Below are 18,496 nucleotides of genomic sequence, written 5' to 3'. Positions count from 1 at the left end.
TCCAGTCATCTAATAAAACAATTAAAAATAAATTTAAATATAATTTTTAAAAGAAAAACGATTATTTTACGATTAAGAGAGGAGACGGTGATTGATGTCTGTGATCTTGAAATAGTGATGATGGTAATGGTGTGGGCTCCCTGCAATATTTGATACGTAAAAGACTTGGATGTAGCTGCTACCGAACAGGAAGTGTTGTAGGAAACAGTAGTGAAGCGTGGAGTCTTCTAGTACGAGAGGCGCGACAGGAAGAGAAGAAGAACGTGTCTTAGCCTCTCTGGGTGCATTGCTGGGACATGGCGGCTCCGCGTCCCTTTGACAGGCGTGTGAACCAGTTCTAAACTGCACCCAGCAGCAAACGAATATTTGTGACCAATCCATGTCATATCATCACAGTATGCTTTTCATCCCATTTACAGCGAATGTAAAACTTATCTGATTACCCTACAGATAGTTTTTGTTGCTTTATTTGTCCTCCACATACGATTCAATTCTCTGTTTTAGTGGACCAATAAATTTCTTCATTTATGTATCTCGTCAGTAAACATTTGAACGCCACTTTTGAGAAATTTATATTTGACAACGTTAACGAATAAGTTTGCGCTTGTTTTATAGACTGGCAGAAGGCCTTCAACAGAGTCAATTGGAATATATTGATGAACATCCTTAAGGAAATAGGAATCAACTGGAGAGATCGGAGACTTATAAGGAACTTGTACCTGGGACAAAGGGTAAAGGTACGACTGAACCATGGCGAAAGGAACAGTGTGGAAATAGGACGGGGAGTAAGACAAGGATGTTGTCTGTCGCCAAGTCTCTTCAACCTGTATGGAGAAATGCTGGCGAGAGAAGCACTGAAAGGATGCGGAAACTTCAAAGCAGGAGGACGTCTCATCAACACCATCAAGTATGCAGACGACCTGGTAGTGCTCGCCAAAAATCGGAGACAGCTGGAACACATGATGAACAATTTGGTGGAAACGGGAAGAAAATACGGCATGCAAATCAAAATCGAAAAATCAAAAGTGATGTGCATATCAAAACGTGAGAAACACTTGACAATCGGGAACTGGAAAATGTGAATCAGTTCAAGTACCTGGGAAGTTTTATCACAAAGGATGCCCACTGCACCAACGAAGTCCGAGCAAGAATCGCCATGGCCAAAGCTGCTTTCAACAAGAAGAGGACTCTGCTGACCAGCAAGTTGAGTTTGGTATTGAGGAAAAAACTGATGAAGTGCTACATTTGGAGCATTGCACTGTATGGAGCAGAGACATGGACCATGAGAAAGAAGGAGAAAAAATACTTAGAGATCTTTGAAGTGTGGTACTGGAGGAGAATGGAAAAGATCAAGTGGACAGATCGCATAAAAAATGACGATGTACTGCGATGAATAGGAGAGAAGTATTCTGCGTACAATTCTTCAGAGAAAGGCCAACTGGATTGGATACGTACTTAGACACGAGGGACTCATACATGATGTCATCGAAGGGAAACTCAGAGGAAATGCAAGTCGAGAAAGAAGAAGAATTAAACATCTGGACGACATGAAAGATGGGAGGAGATACAACAGACTGAAGGAAGAAGCTGAAGACAGGGAACAGTGGAATCAGAAATTCTCCGTACGAAGACTTGGAACCGCCTCTAGGCAGAATACTACATAATAATAACAATAACTCTTATACGGTCTGCTAATCACCTCAGCCATCTGGTCGACACGAACCAAAACATTCAAGTAAAAATTGACTTGAGACTGTTACTAACATTACTCGCAGATATGATGAGAAATACATCTTAACAGACACACAGACCTTTTTTTGGTCAATAACTACAGAATACTGAAAAGGTGTCCTTCCGATTTTCAGGGAGCTGTAGCCACTGCAAGCGACTAGCGTGTCTACCAGGCAGGATGTTACGAAAAAAGAGATAGCGTCACCGCACAGCTTGCCTCGCTCTCGATACTTTACGAGGTCAAGCACTATCATTCTGTGTATTTATCTTCTGTCTAAAATCAGGACTGAAAATAGTGAACATGCACGTACCTCTTTTGCTGCCAATCTCAGCTACTTTTCATTGAGAGTTCCACACGCATTAGTATTATTTTATTCCGCAATATCAGATTCTGTGTCACTTACCAAATCTCGTTTTTATGTCGCGTCACTGACTAATCAAAAGCGCGGCAGCATCGTCCGCACTGGAATGTTCCCAGGTTTCTTTCCGTTTTATGCTTGATTCTGAGACAGAACGCAGTTCTTTTTCTAAGAGATACTGCCATATTAGAACCTTCAAAACTCAGTTTGGCACTTAACTTGCAGTAACGTCAAACCTAATCTTGACAAAGTATCAACCTTGTGCTAAGATTCATTACTAATTCTTCGTTGTACACTTAGCCAAACAGAAAATTGCAGCAACGTTTGACTGTAGCATTAATGAGTGCCAATTGGAGCCAGTCAAATCAATAGCCACACTGTATGCGATAGGACAACCACATAGTATCAGTTAAATGCAATGCGAGCATCAATCTTTGATTCATCGAGAGGATCCTCAGAGACTGCAGTTTGCTTGCAATGGAAATTGCTTACGGATTACCAGTACAATCAAGACTGCAATACTGTAAGTGCACCGCAACTGAAAGCTTCGCGCGGCGGTTGCAGGAAGCAAATGTAAGGGATTTTACAGTACTAAATGAACAGTATAACTAGGTCTTACTCATGAGGGTGCTGGGAGTGCATAAATAGGTAGAGGTCGGACAGTGTAGACGTGCTTCTTCTCACTACCAATCTTTGTTAGCAAACAATAATGTTCGCAGTAGCATTGTACAGTTCTTTTTTTTGTGAATTTAAGCAACAAAGTTTCAGTTTCGACTATGTAAACTCGGGTATGCGATGGTTACCTCTTTGTGTCACCTCTGCTTTCATAGAAATACCGGTGTATGTTTGTTTTATGTGCTAACTGCCCTGCGATAATAGTGTATGTGGGGGTCGGAGGTGGCTTGTATCAGCTCCCTGCACCTCCCTGCTAACAAGGGAACCTCCCCATCGCACCCCCCTCAGATTTAGTTATAAATTGACTCAATGGATAGGCCTTGAAAAACTGAACACAGATCAATCGAGAAAACAGGAAGAAGTTGTGTGGAACTATGAAAAAATAAGCAAAATATACAAACTGAGTAGTCCATGTGCAAGATAGGCAACATAAAGGTAAATGTTAGCCGATGAGCGCCATGGTCTCGTGGTTAGAGTGAGCAACTGCAGAACGAAAGGTCCTTGGTTCGAATCCTCCCTCGAGTGAAAATTTTACTTTCTTTATTTTCGCAAAGTTACGATCTGTCCGTTCATTCATTGACGTCTCTGTTCACTGTAATAAGTTTAGTGTCTGTGTTTTGCGACCGCACTGCAAAACCGTGCGATTAGTAGACGAAAGGACGTGCCTCTCCAATAGGAACCGAAAACATTTGATCGCAAGGTCATAGGTCAACCGATTCCTCCACAGGAAAACACGTCTGATAAATTCTTTACGACACTGGTGACGGCATGTGCGTCACATGACAGGAATATGTTGTCGACCCACCTAACTTGCACACTTGGCGAATGGGTAAAAAGATTCTTCTACCTTGCCCGATTTAGGTTTTCTTGTGGATGTGATAATCACTCCAAAAAAAGTGATGAAAACATAAGAGTTTGTCACATAAACTGCATCAAATGAATCCAACAGTTTCAGAGTCGCACAGTTTTCACTGTGCTCTGTCAAAACATATGTTTTTTACGTTTTCAAATGTTTCCGTGCGCAGACCGTCAAATTCTGTATATATCCAAGCAAATCTGAACATGTCCTGGAATTTTGGAGAGCGAAGTTGATTATGTGTGAGTGCCTGAACTTTGATAATTATCTGAAAATAAAAAATTAAAATTTTCACCCGAGAAAAGATTTGAACCAAGGTCCTGTCGTTTCACAGCTGCTCACGCTAACCACGGGACCACGGCGCTCGTAAGCCAACACTCTCCTTGATGTTGCCTACCTTGCGCATGGACTACTCAGTTTGTATATTTTGCTTATTTTTTTCATAGTTCCACACAACTTCTTCCTGTTTTCTCGATTGATCTGTGTTCAGTTTTTCAAGGCCTATCCCTGTGCCAACTTATAACTAAATCTGAGGGGGGTGCGATGGGGAGGTTCCCTTGTAAGTGTCAAGTTATGAGGTTGGGTCAAGAAGAAATACGTCCTGTGTCATAAAAAAATGCATTAATAAACACACGGCATCGTAATTAGTACATACAGGGTGTTTCAAAAATGACTGGTATATTTGAAACGGCAATAAAAACTAAACGAGCGGCGATAGAAATACACCGTTTGTTGCAATATGCTTGGGACAACAGTACATTTTCAGGCGGACAAACTTTCTAAATTACAGTAGTTACAATTTTCAACAACAGATGGCGCTGCAAGTGATGTGAAAGATATAGAAGACAACGCAGTCTGTGGGTGCGCCGTTCTGTACGTCGTCTTTCTGCTGTAAGCGTGTGCTGTTCACAACGTGCAAGTGTGCTGTAGACAACATGGTTTATTCCTTAGAACAGAGGATTTGTCTGGTGTTGGAATTCCACCGCCTAGAACACAGTGTTGTTGCAACAAGACAAAGTTTTCAACGGAGGTTTAATGTAACCAAAGGACCGAAAAGCGATACAATAAAGGATCTGTTTGAAAAATTTCAACGGACTGGGAACGTGACGGATGAACGTGCTGGAAAGGTAGGGCGACCGCGTACGGCAACCACAGAGGGCAACGCGCAGCTAGTGCAGCAGGTGATCCAACAGCGGCCTAGGGTTTCCGTTCGCCGTGTTGCAGCTGCGGTCCAAATGACGCCAACGTCCACGTATCGTCTCATGCGCCAGAGTTTACACCTCTATCCATACAAAATTCAAACGCGGCAACCCCTCAGCGCCGCTACCATTGCTGCACGAGAGACATTCGCTAACGATATAGTGCACAGGATTGATGACGGCGATATGCATGTGGGCAGCATTTGGTTTACTGACGAAGCTTATTTTTACCTGGACGGCTTCGTCAATAAACAGAACTGGCGCATATGGGGAACCGAAAAGCCCCATGTTGCAGTCCCATCGTCCCCGCATCCTCAAAAAGTACTGGTCTGGGCCGCCATGTCTTCCAAAGGAATCATTGGCCCATTTTTCAGATCCGAAACGATTACTGCATCACGCTATCTGGACATTCTTCGTGAATTTGTGGCGGTACAAACTGCCTTAGACGACACTGCGAACACCTCGTGGTTTATGCAAGATGGTGCCCGGCCACATCGCACGGCCGACGTCTTTAATTTCCTGAATGAATATTTCGATGATCGTGTGATTGCTTTGGGCTATCCGAAACATACAGGAGGCGGCGTGGATTGGCCTCCCTATTCGCCAGACATGAATCCCTGTGACTTCTTTCTGTGGGGACACTTGAAAGACCAGGTGTACCGCCAGAATCCAGAAACAATTGAACAGCTGAAGCAGTACATCTCATCTGCATGTGAAGCCATTCCGCCAGACACGTTGTCAAAGGTTTCGGGTAATTTCATTCAGAGACTACGCCATATTATTGCTACGCATGGTGGATATGTGGAAAATATCGTACTATAGAGTTTCCCAGACCGCAGCGCCATCTGTTGTTGACAATTGTAACTACTGTAATTTCGAAAGTTTGTCTGCCTGAAAATGTACTGTTGTCCCAAGCATATTGCAACAAACGGTGTATCTCTATCGCTGCTCGTTTAGTTTTTATTGCCGTTTCAAATATACCGGTCATTTTTGAAACACCCTGTATCATAGCCTGAACTGTCCTCTACACAACACTGCCGTTTAACACCGTCACCATGCATTCGTACATCGTCGAAGCCAAGCATCAAAAACTGTTTGGAAAAATTCAGCCTTTTGTTTCTTGACACATCATTTTAAAGCTGCTTTAACCTTAACCACGAAGAGAGTGAATGGGGCCTTTCTGATGGGCATCACCAATGAGCAGCGTTACGTGAAGAAGTTTGGTAACGGAGAAACGTACATTGCAGATAAACCGAGCAGACAGCGACATCATCTGTCATAGATGCCAATAGAGAACGTGCTGATCAAGTGATTCTAGGAGAGAGATGCGTTACAACTCACAATAGCAAAACTTAGGTTTTTAAAATCATGTATGAAGAAGCAAAACCCTAAATTTTTCCAGCCCGGTTTTGATGGCAGGGTTCATCGATGGCGCAAATGTGTACAAATGCATAGTGTTTATGTTGAACAGTAGGGTTATGTAGAGGACAGTTCAGGCTATGTTCTGTGTTAATTCCGCTGTTATATGTCCGTTATTAACACCCTTGCACAATGCGAGCTTAGTAACCAGTCGTTTGCTCCCAGCATCTCCTGGGCAAAGTGGTAAGTTACAGTGCGCATTTAGTATGCTCAAATGTGTTGCATCGGATCAGAATAACAGTGGAAATGGAGCTTACGCAGATAAGAGCAATGCGAATGGTCATTTGGTCTTTCAGCAGATTTTAACAGAACTGCATGAAAATCTGAAATGGTAGACGCATAAAGAAAAATGCCTTCAACGTGGTAGTGTGATACGAATGCATTCGCAAAGCACAGTGCCCTCCTCCACAATCAGTCACTTGCCAGGCCAGAATCAGTAAGTAGGCGTGATATTAAACTAGAATAGTATTTCCTAGTGAGCACAACAGCCACAAAATTATGTATGAAAGTGACATTTTCCCCACATGAACAGTGCTATTCATTAATACCCCTTCGCAGTTACAATAGTATTTTCGGCTTAAAAATCCATTTTCGAATGTGTACCTGTATGAAAACCAGGAGACGTTAGAGCCTCGGAGCACGAACACAGTATTGCAAACGTAACGAAACAGAAACACAATCTTCCAGTGCCAAGTACCATATGTATGGAAAAGGCAGTGAATTCGTATACTGTGCTACTGATTGTGATGTTTTACGAGTTATATTGTTCGTGATGGTTTGACAACTAGTCGATACAAAGATGTAACGCTGACCAAAGAAGAAATCTCAGGACAGACTAATTTCAAAGATCTATGCATATACAATTATTTGTATACCGAAATAAAACGTAAAGTCTCTGGCGCTAGCCCATGCCCGGGCTATTGACCTGACCACAACCTCGCGCGCGCGCGCACACTCACAAACAAGGGAAAGAACGTCGATGCTCATTTGATAGAAGGCTGAGTGGAACTGGGGCCGTCCTGGGGGGACTGGAACGAGAAAAAATCCCCACTTCTACCCGAGATTGTATCCAGGACCTCCAGGGCTGTCTGCTACAGCACAACGACCACGTACCTAAATGAAAACTACTAAAAACTGACAACAAACTTTAAAAAATAAAAACAAAACTATTAAGAAGTTATGAATGTGAAAAATGGACATACTGGAAAATCTAAAAGTTTCTCTCAAATTATTGACAGTATAAATAAACCTGTCAGTGGGAAAACTGCTAATAGAAAGGATACTTTCTTTTTTTTCTATGAGTGGAACGTGTCTAAAACTTTCGAGGAAACTTTTGTCTTGTAGATCAGTTTGCTCGTTGACGAGTCCACTTCATGGATTTAAAAGTGACTACCAATTTTGATCTCTATTCATTTTCTTCCCTTTTTTGCATAATGAATGATGATTACGGTAATTGTTTCAGAACGTAGGTTTGTTGTTTACGAAAAGCAGCGGAAAGGCAGTCACATTATTTTCATGAGGCTTTTTGTATTCTTTAAAACGAACCCGATGTTTCCTGTTGGTCTAGCATGTCACAATTGTCGCTGCCATGTTGTGTGTATGTACTATGTATTTAACGGTTCCATTATATGGGTGGCTCATAGTATGTTACTTTAATGTTGTTTTCGATGCGAAACCCAATTCTGATTTTCGACTTGTATTCTTTGGTCAGAGCTATATCTTTAGACATTTTTCTCACTGAGTATCTACCAAGCCATCACGAACAGTATAATTCGTAAAACATCCCGAATGATAGCATATCGTGTGAATTTGCTTCAATTTAATACAATAGCACCTTCTTCTAAGTAACTATATTCCCCTTTAAGTTATATTGACATCATTTTTTTGTTTATTTATTTGCAACATGCTGCATTACAATATTTGAAATACTAGTTGTATGTATTGTGTGTATGCGGTATAATGTTTGTGTTGGATGATGATGATGATGATGCTAGAAAGGAGTCAGAGAAACTCAATGCCGGCACTTAGCCTACTATTCGCGAATAGCAACAAGGAGCGGCCAAGCTTAACGATCTAATCCGACGGATGGAACACCATCAACAGTGTCATATGCCCTTACCAGACGAGACGTTTCAGAGAGGTTTGTTATTTAAAACAGAACACTGGCGTAAAACCTGGTAATCAGGAACTTTTACGCCACTACCTCACCTCCCCTTGCCAGCCAAATACTGGTAGTCAGTGAAAACTGTTTCCACCACTAGGATTCGAACGGCTTATCCGTGCGTCGAGTGCCCCCTCCCAACTGTGCGTTAGCGACGTTGGCTACGGAGGCAGATTATGTTGACACCAATGTGTTCTCGTTTCGTGGGGGTAATGTCCTGTGCTTTTTATTCAGATAAACGCTCGAGATAGTTAAAACTGAAAGTGTTTGTGTAACGAAAAAGAGATCGTAATAAATACCGTCTAAAGGAAAATATGTCTCCCTTATTCGGAAATAAAGCACTCCGTCTTCAGGCCAAGTGGCCCATCGGGACCATCCGACCGTCGTGTCATCCTCAGCTGAGGATGCGGATAGGAGGGGCGTGTGGTCAGCACACCGCTCTCCCGGTCGTTATGATGGTTTTCGTTGACCGGAGCCGTTACTATTCGGTCCATTAGCTCCTCAGTTGGCATCACAAGGCTGAGTGCACCCCGAAAAATGGCAACAGCGCATGGCGGCGTGGATGGTTACCCATCCAAGTGCGGGCAACGCCCGACAGCGCTTAACTTCGGTAATCTGACGGGAACCAGTGTATCCACTGCGGCACGGCTGTTGCCTCATTCCGAAGTAGGCCGTACAAAATTCTCGGTTACGAGAGTACTCCAACACAAGAATAATATAACGTTGAAAGTAATAAGTGCTATTAGTACGGTGCAAGAACTTCTAGACTATTGACAGAGTACAAATGCGTGTTCATTATAAGACAGCGGTTATACTGCTCAACAAGCAGACGCCGGCGCTGAGAATGGTGTTTGTCGCAGTGGGGCGGCGCGCGTTTTCATGCTTTCCTGCCTCTCGCAACACTGCTTTTCCTGTTTTTCACCATGGGATGGCGGTCGTTCAAATGGTTCAAATGGCTCTGAGCACTATGGGACTCAACATCTGAGGTCATCAGTCCCCTAGAACTTAGAACTACTGCGACCGTAGCGGTCGCGCGGTTCCACACTGAAGCGCCTAGAACCACTCGGCCACCCCGGCCGGCTGATGGCGGTCGTATTCAAACGCCGTAGTCTACTATTTTAATACACTGACTTTATATTTGGAAGTACGTTCTTTTAAAACAACGAGAGAGCAAAGAAAATAATATTGCATTAAATTAATCACAAATTGTGTGATATCTCATTCGTTCAGAAAGCTGTCTCGTCGAAGGGTCACACAAAATTGTATTCACTGCTGTTCGTTACACCTGGCTGATAGGTGTCGACATTGAAACTCGTGTCAGTGATCATGACGCAGTCGTAACAACAATGATTAGTGAAGTACAGAGGACAATTAAAAAAAGTAGAAAGGCTTACAAACTCAATAAACACGATAACGAAGCAGTATTTTCATACCTCAATGGGAACTCGAGACATTTAGGACTGGGTAAGAGCATGTAGAGGAACTGTAGTTCTAATTTAGGTGAATAGTTGACAAAGAACTGGACCGAATTGTAACTAGTACAACAATTCATGATAGAAGGAGCTCTCCAAGGTATACAGTCTCTGTACATAAACTTCTAAAGCAGCGAAAGAAGACATCATGAAACTACGAAAAGGTGTTGTAACGAATATTTATTTCTAGACAACATATTTCGGTCAGGCGATCATCTTTAAGACACGGATTAACACTGCATCAAGCTTAAGTAAGATTCCTTCACATCAAACACATATCGACTTTTTAATTGCACCACCTGGCGCAACACTAGCGTTTGTTATCTTACGCACTTTCCATGAGCCACAAATTGCAAAAATCGATAGTGTATTACAGCATTAAGCGCACTGCTTGACCAAAGTCCTACCACGAACGACAACTGAATCAACTTATTGTTCTAAAGAAACAGCGGCTGTTAGGTGTAAAACAAAGCATAAGGCCATAGATCGATAGATACTGAATGAAACATATGTGGCAGTCAAAAGGGCACTCTGTGAAACCTACAACTACTACAGAAGCAGAATATTATCGACGGATCTCTCACAAAACCCAAAGATATCTTGATCATGTGTAAAGGGTACTAGTTGTCCAGACATTTATGGACGAGACAGGATCTTAAACTGAGAACAGTAAATCGATAACAGAAATTCTGAACTCCATTTTCAAATGTTTCATGTGTGTTAGGAACAGTGATTAATTCCCTATGAGGGTTTCTGAGATGAAAATAATGAAATTAAAATAAACTAGTTTCCCGGAGTGGACTCTATGGATATTCTACAGCCCCTCTGAATTGCTTCTGTATAGACTGTGAAGATAACACTACGTTAAACAGCAGTTCGCACAGTGCCACATATACAATCGTTTTCCACCAAGTCCCACCCGTGAATTAATTTACAGACTATCCTTTGCATGTAACATACACTGGCCAATTGTAAACTTTGTACAGTTTCCTCATTCATAGCGATGAGCATGCCATATTATACTGCTACCAGCCAATATATATATATAAATAACAGGCACGCCAGTTCCGGGAAAGGCATGATGACCTATTTAGTTGACTGCAAAGAGCCCCTGCTGATTAACTTTCCGGAACACGGCGCCACAGTTAACATACAGAGGTATGTAGACACTGCAAAAATTGAGGCGCGCCGTTAATCCCAAACGTCCACGAATGTTGTCGGATAGCATCATTCTGTTGCAGGATAATATCCGCCCACCGGTTGCCTAGGTTGTTTCGACTACGGTGCAGAAGTTTCGCTGGGGAGGCCTTATACATCCTCCATACAGTCCTGATCTCTCCCCGTACGATTTCAATATTTTTGGAGCCGTGAAGAAAGACATTCGTTGCCGCAGATTTACTTCGGACGAAGAGGTGCACGCCTGCATACAACCATGGTTCTCTAGGCAAACGCAAACACTTTTCCATGAAGAAAATGAGCGTCTTGCTCACAGATGGATCAGTGTATTAACAGTTATGGCGATTATTTATGAAATGATAAACATTTCATTTATTTTTTTCTATGTGTCTTATTTTCATTTGACTGTCCCTTATGCATTAAATTGTGTATATCTAATCATACAGTACTGCACCTTCGCCAATAATGTTTATTTTCATTTGTGTTTTATAAATCTCCAGATAGTCTATAACGGCTACAGTCAGTGATAATCAACCGTGTAACTTCGTAGCTTGAGACTATAGGAAAGGAGAAGATTATCTAATAACCAAATGTCACGCACATATTCCCATTCTTGTAACTTCAGCTAGCACTGAACAAGCAATAAAATATAGAAGGTAGTTACCGAAACGCTCTATACGCACAGAAAGAAAGACACACAAACGCAAGGAGAGAGAAACAGGTAATATTAAACAAAAACAGGGGAGTGTGGCGACACACGCACCGCACGACAAGAAAACGAGAAAGAAATCGATACTGACCTTCGTCATGATACCCTAAGTTCAGCTGGAATAAAAAACTAATTGCTAGAATACTGCGTCCACTTCTTCAGCGCTACCGGTAGGTCGCGTCGTTTGATATTAAAAATAGCGGCGGGAAGGGTGCAGCGACCGCTCACAGCGTGTGTGACACACACAGCTCAACTAACGTGATCTTTGCTATCGCACAGCGCTCTAGCTTCATCAAAATCCCGCTACGGCATGTAAACAAGCCGGGGATATACGCGTCGCGTGTTTTTCGGACGAATTAAAACTTGGGGAAACGGCGATACAGAATGACGTTTCTTCTTTTGCCGCTAGATGTCTCCACAGTCGTTGCGCAATATTCAGAATGCTCGTTGACCACATGAGTCAATTAACGAACACACAAGCGGCTGCATTAATTATCATTGTCCCTCGTTGACGTGCCTTCTTCTGTTCCTTCGCCTACCGATCGAGATGCGACTCGCAATATTCTTTACTGACTTTTGCTGTGCTGATTTTTCATTAAAGGACACTGTCGACGACTGTCTTAAGATGAGTCGTTCCTAGCACAAGATAAGCTATGGTAGGCAATGAAAACCACGTAACTCCATTTTGTTGAATTCTGCAGCTGAAGCAAAAACGGTTTCTTACAGAATAATATAATTTGATACAGAAAGTTGCTAAATATGTTAACTGTATACTAGAAGCCTAGCTATTGATAGATTAAAGAAAGTCATGCACTCTCAAATCTCTCTTCGATTATGGAGTTACTGGTTACTGGAATTACGAGTTTTGACGGACAGATGGAGTTATGAGGTTTCCATTGCCTACCATCGTAAAGCATTACTAATAATAATGTTGAAAATCTTAACTGCCTAAGATTCGCAGGAGGGCACCATATATCTCGCGAGAAGCGGCTAAGAAAACTTCCAGAATCGGCTTTCAGGGCGGAAACTACGAATATTCTTGAGCACCCAACATATACCCGCAGAATACAGACGTACAGGCAGACAGCACGGGGAGGCATTTTCTTCCTCAAATATTTCGGGTTTACATCCTAAAATAATCAAGTGTCGTTTTGGAAAGGTTTGCTATTTCCACGTTGTGTTAGTGAAATCAAAAGCCTCTATACAGATGGTGATCCGTCTGATTTGTTGCCGAGACAAAGGTACGGCTGTTCGTATTGAAGAGAAAGACATTGGGCAAGAGCACTATTCAAATACCGTTCATCTCGCTCATCCTGAGATTTCCCGTGATTTCCTTAAACCAGTTTGGGAGAATGGCAGTAGGTTTTCTTAAGCTAGTCTTCAGCAAATTTCTTCTTTGCATGTGATTGCTGTTTAAGGACAAGGCACAAAATGGTTTCATGTCTGTGGTATGTTACAGTGACCAAACCAGTGTAAACGCAGCCGGTATTGACGGTATACCGAGCGAGAATTAGTACTACTAAACGATATCTCCCATCAGTGTAGAAACTGAATCGATAATGCTCATTCCGACCTCTCTCTGACAAATACACCTCACTGAGACATATACCTTCCCATTCTGCTATCGAAAAACTACGCCAGAGCAAAAGGATATTAAAGGCAGAAACTCTTGTAATTCTGCAGAAATCAAGAGAGACGGAAATGGTGGGAATAACTAAGCACTTTACTCGTCGATTATTTGAGGCCGGAGTTACTAATTCTATTGAAAAGAGAATAAAATACACCAATACATAGAGTAGATAAATGGAGACCGCATGGTCTGCAAGCGAGTAAACGAGAAGCGAGTACTGCACGACGTTGAATTACTGAAAATGCAGGCTGTTTTGAAATTCTTCTTGAAAATCCCATGGATTCTAGAAGAACCTGGGTGCGTAATTGCTTCGAACTGGATCCTTTTCGAGCTCCCTGCTGTTTCTATGAGACTAGAACAAATATGTTAAATGGTTCAAATGGCTCTAAGCACTATGGGACTTAACATCTGAGGTCATCAGTCCCCTAGACTTAGAACTACTTAAACCTAACTAACCTAAGGACATCACACACATCCATGTCCGAGGCAGGATTCGAACCTGCGACCGTAGCAGCAGCGCGGTTCCGGACTGTAGCGCCTAGAACCACTCGGCCGCAGCGGCCGACGATGTTAAATATTGTGTCAACTTTGTCACACTTCTGATAGCAACACTGACAGTGATTTAGTGTGAGTGACAGCAATAAAATTTGTACCGAACCAGCTGATACAGTAATCAAATCGCGTGTACTTAAAACTTAAGCTTACTCTTTCCATTTAATTTCTATAAAAATCGAGCATATAATTTATGGAACGTATAATTAACTACAATTTCCAATGCCAAACACAGTTGTAGTATTGGAATGTAAATATGATGATTAAACGTTAGCGTTTGTCGACTAAGAGCTAATTACGCACAAGCTCGGACTGAGAAAGAAAATCATCCGTGTCCTTCCAGATTAAGCATCGCGGCGTTTCCGATGAGCGATTTAGGGAAGCCATAGAAAACGTAAATCTGGGGGACTCTAATCCCAGTCCTATCGCGTGAGAGCCCAGCGAATCAACTTGCACAGTACAGTCGTGATGTGATAAATGAATACTAAATACTTTAGGATTAAAGGAGACCATTCACCAAAAAGCAGAGGTACATGAAACGTATTCGGATTTGCGAAATGGACAACCATCAGCTGTATAATGGAATGACGACAGTGAAAATCAGATTTTCATTGTTGTTATTCCATTATAAAGCTGATGGTTGTCCATATTCGAAATGTGTGTAAAATCTTATGGGACTTAACTGCTAAGGTCATCAGTCCCTAAGCTTACACACTACTTAACCTGAATCATCCTAAGGACAAACACACATCCGAGGGAGGACTCGAACCTCCGCCGGGACTAGCCGCACAGTCCATGACAGCAGCGCCTGAGACCGCTCGGCTAATCCCGCGCGGCACTGTCCATATTCGCAAATGCGAATACATTTCATGTATTTCATAACGGCTGTAGTCGCTGCAGTGCCTGTTGCCCCGTTCCTTTGGACATGCATGCGTATCCAAAGAAAATCTGCATCGTACTTCTGAACAGCACAGGTACTGCAATATGGTATCGAAAAGCAGAAGCGCCGAGTTGTCGATAGACACCTAAACAAAAACAAAAATTGTCCACACATTGTTAGACTGTCCTTATATAATACTGTGGTATGACTCAAGGTGTGGGGTATGCCTTTCTACCTAGCTTTTGTAATTACCCTTTGACGAGCTAAATTAGACACACACACGCCTTTACCCATACATGGTCCCGGCTGAGGCTAGCCGGCATCGTGTAGGGGCATAGGGTGTGAAGGCGCCTGTTGAGTCTCTCTCTCTCTCTCTCTCTCTGTGTGTGTGTGTGTGTGCGTGCGTGTGTGTGTGTGTGTGTGTGTGTAATTTACTCTAGCTCGTCAAAGGATGACTCTGAAAGCTAGCAAGACTTCTTCCTTCTGCGTGTGCCTACTGACAACTCGACGGTTCTGCTTTTCGATGAGTGGTCTCCTTTAATCCTAAGGTATTTACGTTCTGCCAGAATTTTCCTACAACATAAATAAGCGAATGTTATACGTTTCGTTTGTGACCTGTCACTGGACCACGTTAGTTAGAAAACTAATTTCGGTCTTCTACCCTTCCAGTTTGGTGGGTGCTCTCATAGAGGGAAAGAGACATAAGTGTGATGGAAAGGTTACCTCATGGCTGCTGAGTGGCGGTTAGGAACTGCGCAGGTGGCGCTGCGGCGGGCTCACGTGGCCGACTGGAGAGGTGACGAGGTGGGGAGCTCGACCTCGCCACAACAGGAATAGCGGTGCAGCACAGACACACAATGCGCGTCCCAGATTCACACCAGTCGCACAACGGGACGCTGTGCATTGTTTCTGTAGTTATCAGAGTAACGGAAACACCTAAACAAAAACTGTTCACACATTGTTAGACTACCCTTATATAACAATGTCGTCTGACTCAAGGTGTGGGGTATGCCTTTCTACTCGACGCCATTTCGCAGGATTGCATGAAAGGCGTCTATAGTGTACTAGAGGTGGGTCGAACTCGTTCATTCCCGTGAACTACTTCATTCATTTCACTCTTTGCCGTGAAGCGTTCAAATGAAGTAGTTCATTCACGAAGTACGGAAGCCTGGCGAAGTTGCCCAGTTCGCAGCTCAGCCGCGGCTACGCTCGCTTCGACTCGCTCGTACAATAAAGCTTCGTAATACTTCATAATTTTACCAACAGATGGCCGAACTATGCAGTAACGTGCACGCAACGTTTTACGCTCTTACAGCGTATGAGTTAACTTAAGGGGCTCCGGAAAGGCTCAAAATCATGAAAAGTTCAATTTTTACTTTTTTGCGTTTTCTGAATCTGCAGACTATTACCTTTTAATAGATATATAATTTATTCAATTCCGAAGACTACAACTATTTTTAAATTTTTTTTGAAATGTGTTCTACATGGGCGTGACCCACTGTGGCGCTGTTAAACTGCTGTCAAATGGTGTTATTATTAACGTCCGTGTTCATCAGGTACATTTTAGTGATGTGAGATAAAGTATGTGTTGTGGCTAACCTGTTATGGTTCAATATATATCGCTGGTGTGATTGTCGATTGTTTTATGTTTATTTACTCTGTCGTTATCTCGAAAATATTCGTAATTAATTCTGTTTCTTGAGTCTCTGTTTTGTTGAAGTATAATAATGAGTAAAAGTAAAGTTATTAGAAATCCTCTGAAGGCTTTTAAGAAAAGGAGAAATGTTGGAAAGCCAAAGGTATGTGTTATTACTGTAAACAATAAAGACGATAACCAAGTGAGTGAACCTAACCTCTCAAGTACACCTGCCCATAGTAGTCAAAGTGGGAAAGAAAATACTTCACAGAAAAAGCTTGGTTCAATGAGTGAAAACTATGAATGTTTTATGGGCGAATCGGATGTGAATGAAATATTTGATATGTCGGTTCTCAAAGGAATTTTTTCAAACTGTGTAAGATGTATTCATTGTAGTGAAGTTGATCTGGAACTCTCCATAATAAAGCACGTAGGACTTGCTAGTGAAATACAACTGAAATGTGATAAGTGTTCATACATGACCACCTTTTGGAACAGTGTTGCAGTAACTGCAACTGAAGAAAATGGCAGCAAAATCTACGAACACAACATTAGATTTGTTTATTTCTTGCATTCAGTTGGTAAGGGTGCTACTGCAGGTGCAATTTTCTGTGGCATCATGAATCTTCCAAATCCCCCAACCAAGTTTACGACCTATAATAAATTAATAGGGTCTAAAGTAGAAGATGTCTGTATAGAATCTATGAAGAACGCTGTGGAAGAGGCAGTAATGGAAAATAATGGTAACAGAGATTTGACTGCGGCGTTCGATGGTACCTGGCATAAACGGGGACACACATCTCTTCATGGTGTAGTATCTGCCACCAGTATGTATACAGGGAAAGTTTTAGATGTAGCAGTAATATCAAAGTATTGTAGATGTCCACAAAAATATAAAGGTACACATGAAAATAATTGAAAAGCTAACTATAGTGGCAGTAGTGGAGGAATGGAAGTGGCTGGTGTTGCCAGTATATTCCAGCGTTCTGAGGCGTGTGATAAAGTGCGATATGTTAATTACCTTGGTGACGGTGATTCTAAAAGTTTCAAACATGTTCAAGGACTGAAGCCCTATGGTGATGATGTTGTAGTGCAGAAATTTGAGTGTATTGGACACGTACAGAAGCGACTGAAAGCTTCGTACAAAAACAAAAACTCAGTGATGGTAAAGGGTTGGATGGGAAGGGAAGGTTAACTGACAGTGTAATTGACAAAATACAGAACTATTATGGAATGGCTATTAGGCAAAATACACAAAGTGTCGACGAAATGAAGAAGGCTGTTTGGGCTCTTTTTTTTCATACTCCTTCAACCGATGAAAATCCCCAACATAGCTTGTGTCCCAAAGAAGAAGACAGTTGGTGTAAATATAACAAAGGATTGCTAACTGGTGAAGTGTACACTCATAAGCATAGTCTGCCTCTTGCAATAATGGAGGTGATAAAACCTATTTTCAGAGACTTAGCAGCACCTGAACTGTTGAAAAAGTGTATTGACGGAAAAACTCAAAACCCCAATGAAAGTGTAAATAGTGTTATATGGTCGAGAATCCCCAAGACTGTATTTGTTGGAATAGAAACACTTCACTTTGGTGTGTATGATGCTGTTGCGACTTTCAGTGATGGCAACATTGTAAGGTGCAAGGTATTTAGAAATATGGGAATGAAGATAGGTTCTAACATGGTACGAGCGATGCTTGCTTTAGACAAGGAACGCCTTCGGGCTGCAGACAGGGCTGTAAAGAGTCTAGAAATACAAGCAAGAGTAAACAGGAGGAGGAACAAGAGGAAGCTGGAGGAGGAGTTTGCAGAGGATGAAGATAATCCATCCTATGGACCTGGAATGCACTAAAAAGTTAATCCAATCTTTGTCGCTCGATTCCCAAAACTTTTATTTTCTCATACTAATTACATGTTTTTTAAGGATCTTCCAAACATATTTGTTTAAAACTTTCAGTAAATGTTACACAGTACCTTCTGCATAATTTAACACAGCCTTTTTCCAAGAAAACTGTATATTTTTGAATATATAAATAAAAAAT

At 42.0% G+C, this 18,496-nt stretch overlaps 1 protein-coding gene across 4 annotated transcripts in view; it reads right to left on the bottom strand.

The window, feature by feature from the left end:
- Positions 1-15,675, bottom strand: part of LOC126248944 (organic cation transporter protein) — a 308,493-nt gene extending 292,818 nt beyond the window's left edge. The window contains exon 1 of one of the 4 annotated variants that reach the window (XM_049950466.1): positions 15,543-15,675. Coding sequence is in view for 1 of the 4 variants with exons in the window: in XM_049950465.1 (XP_049806422.1) it covers positions 11,849-11,857 (9 nt within the window). In the remaining 3 variants the exon portion in view is untranslated. Of the gene's footprint in view, positions 1-11,848; positions 12,054-15,542 lie in introns of those variants that run through there. The other 3 variants (XM_049950460.1, XM_049950462.1, XM_049950465.1) reach the window with 3 other exon arrangements.
- Between the last annotated feature and the right edge of the window lie 2,821 nt (positions 15,676-18,496).

Source organism: Schistocerca nitens, chromosome 3 (assembly GCF_023898315.1).
Source record: "Schistocerca nitens isolate TAMUIC-IGC-003100 chromosome 3, iqSchNite1.1, whole genome shotgun sequence".
Lineage (NCBI taxonomy): Eukaryota > Metazoa > Arthropoda > Insecta > Orthoptera > Acrididae > Schistocerca > Schistocerca nitens.
Note: the sequence above shows the minus strand (reverse complement) of the source record. Positions and strands in the feature narration are given on the sequence as shown.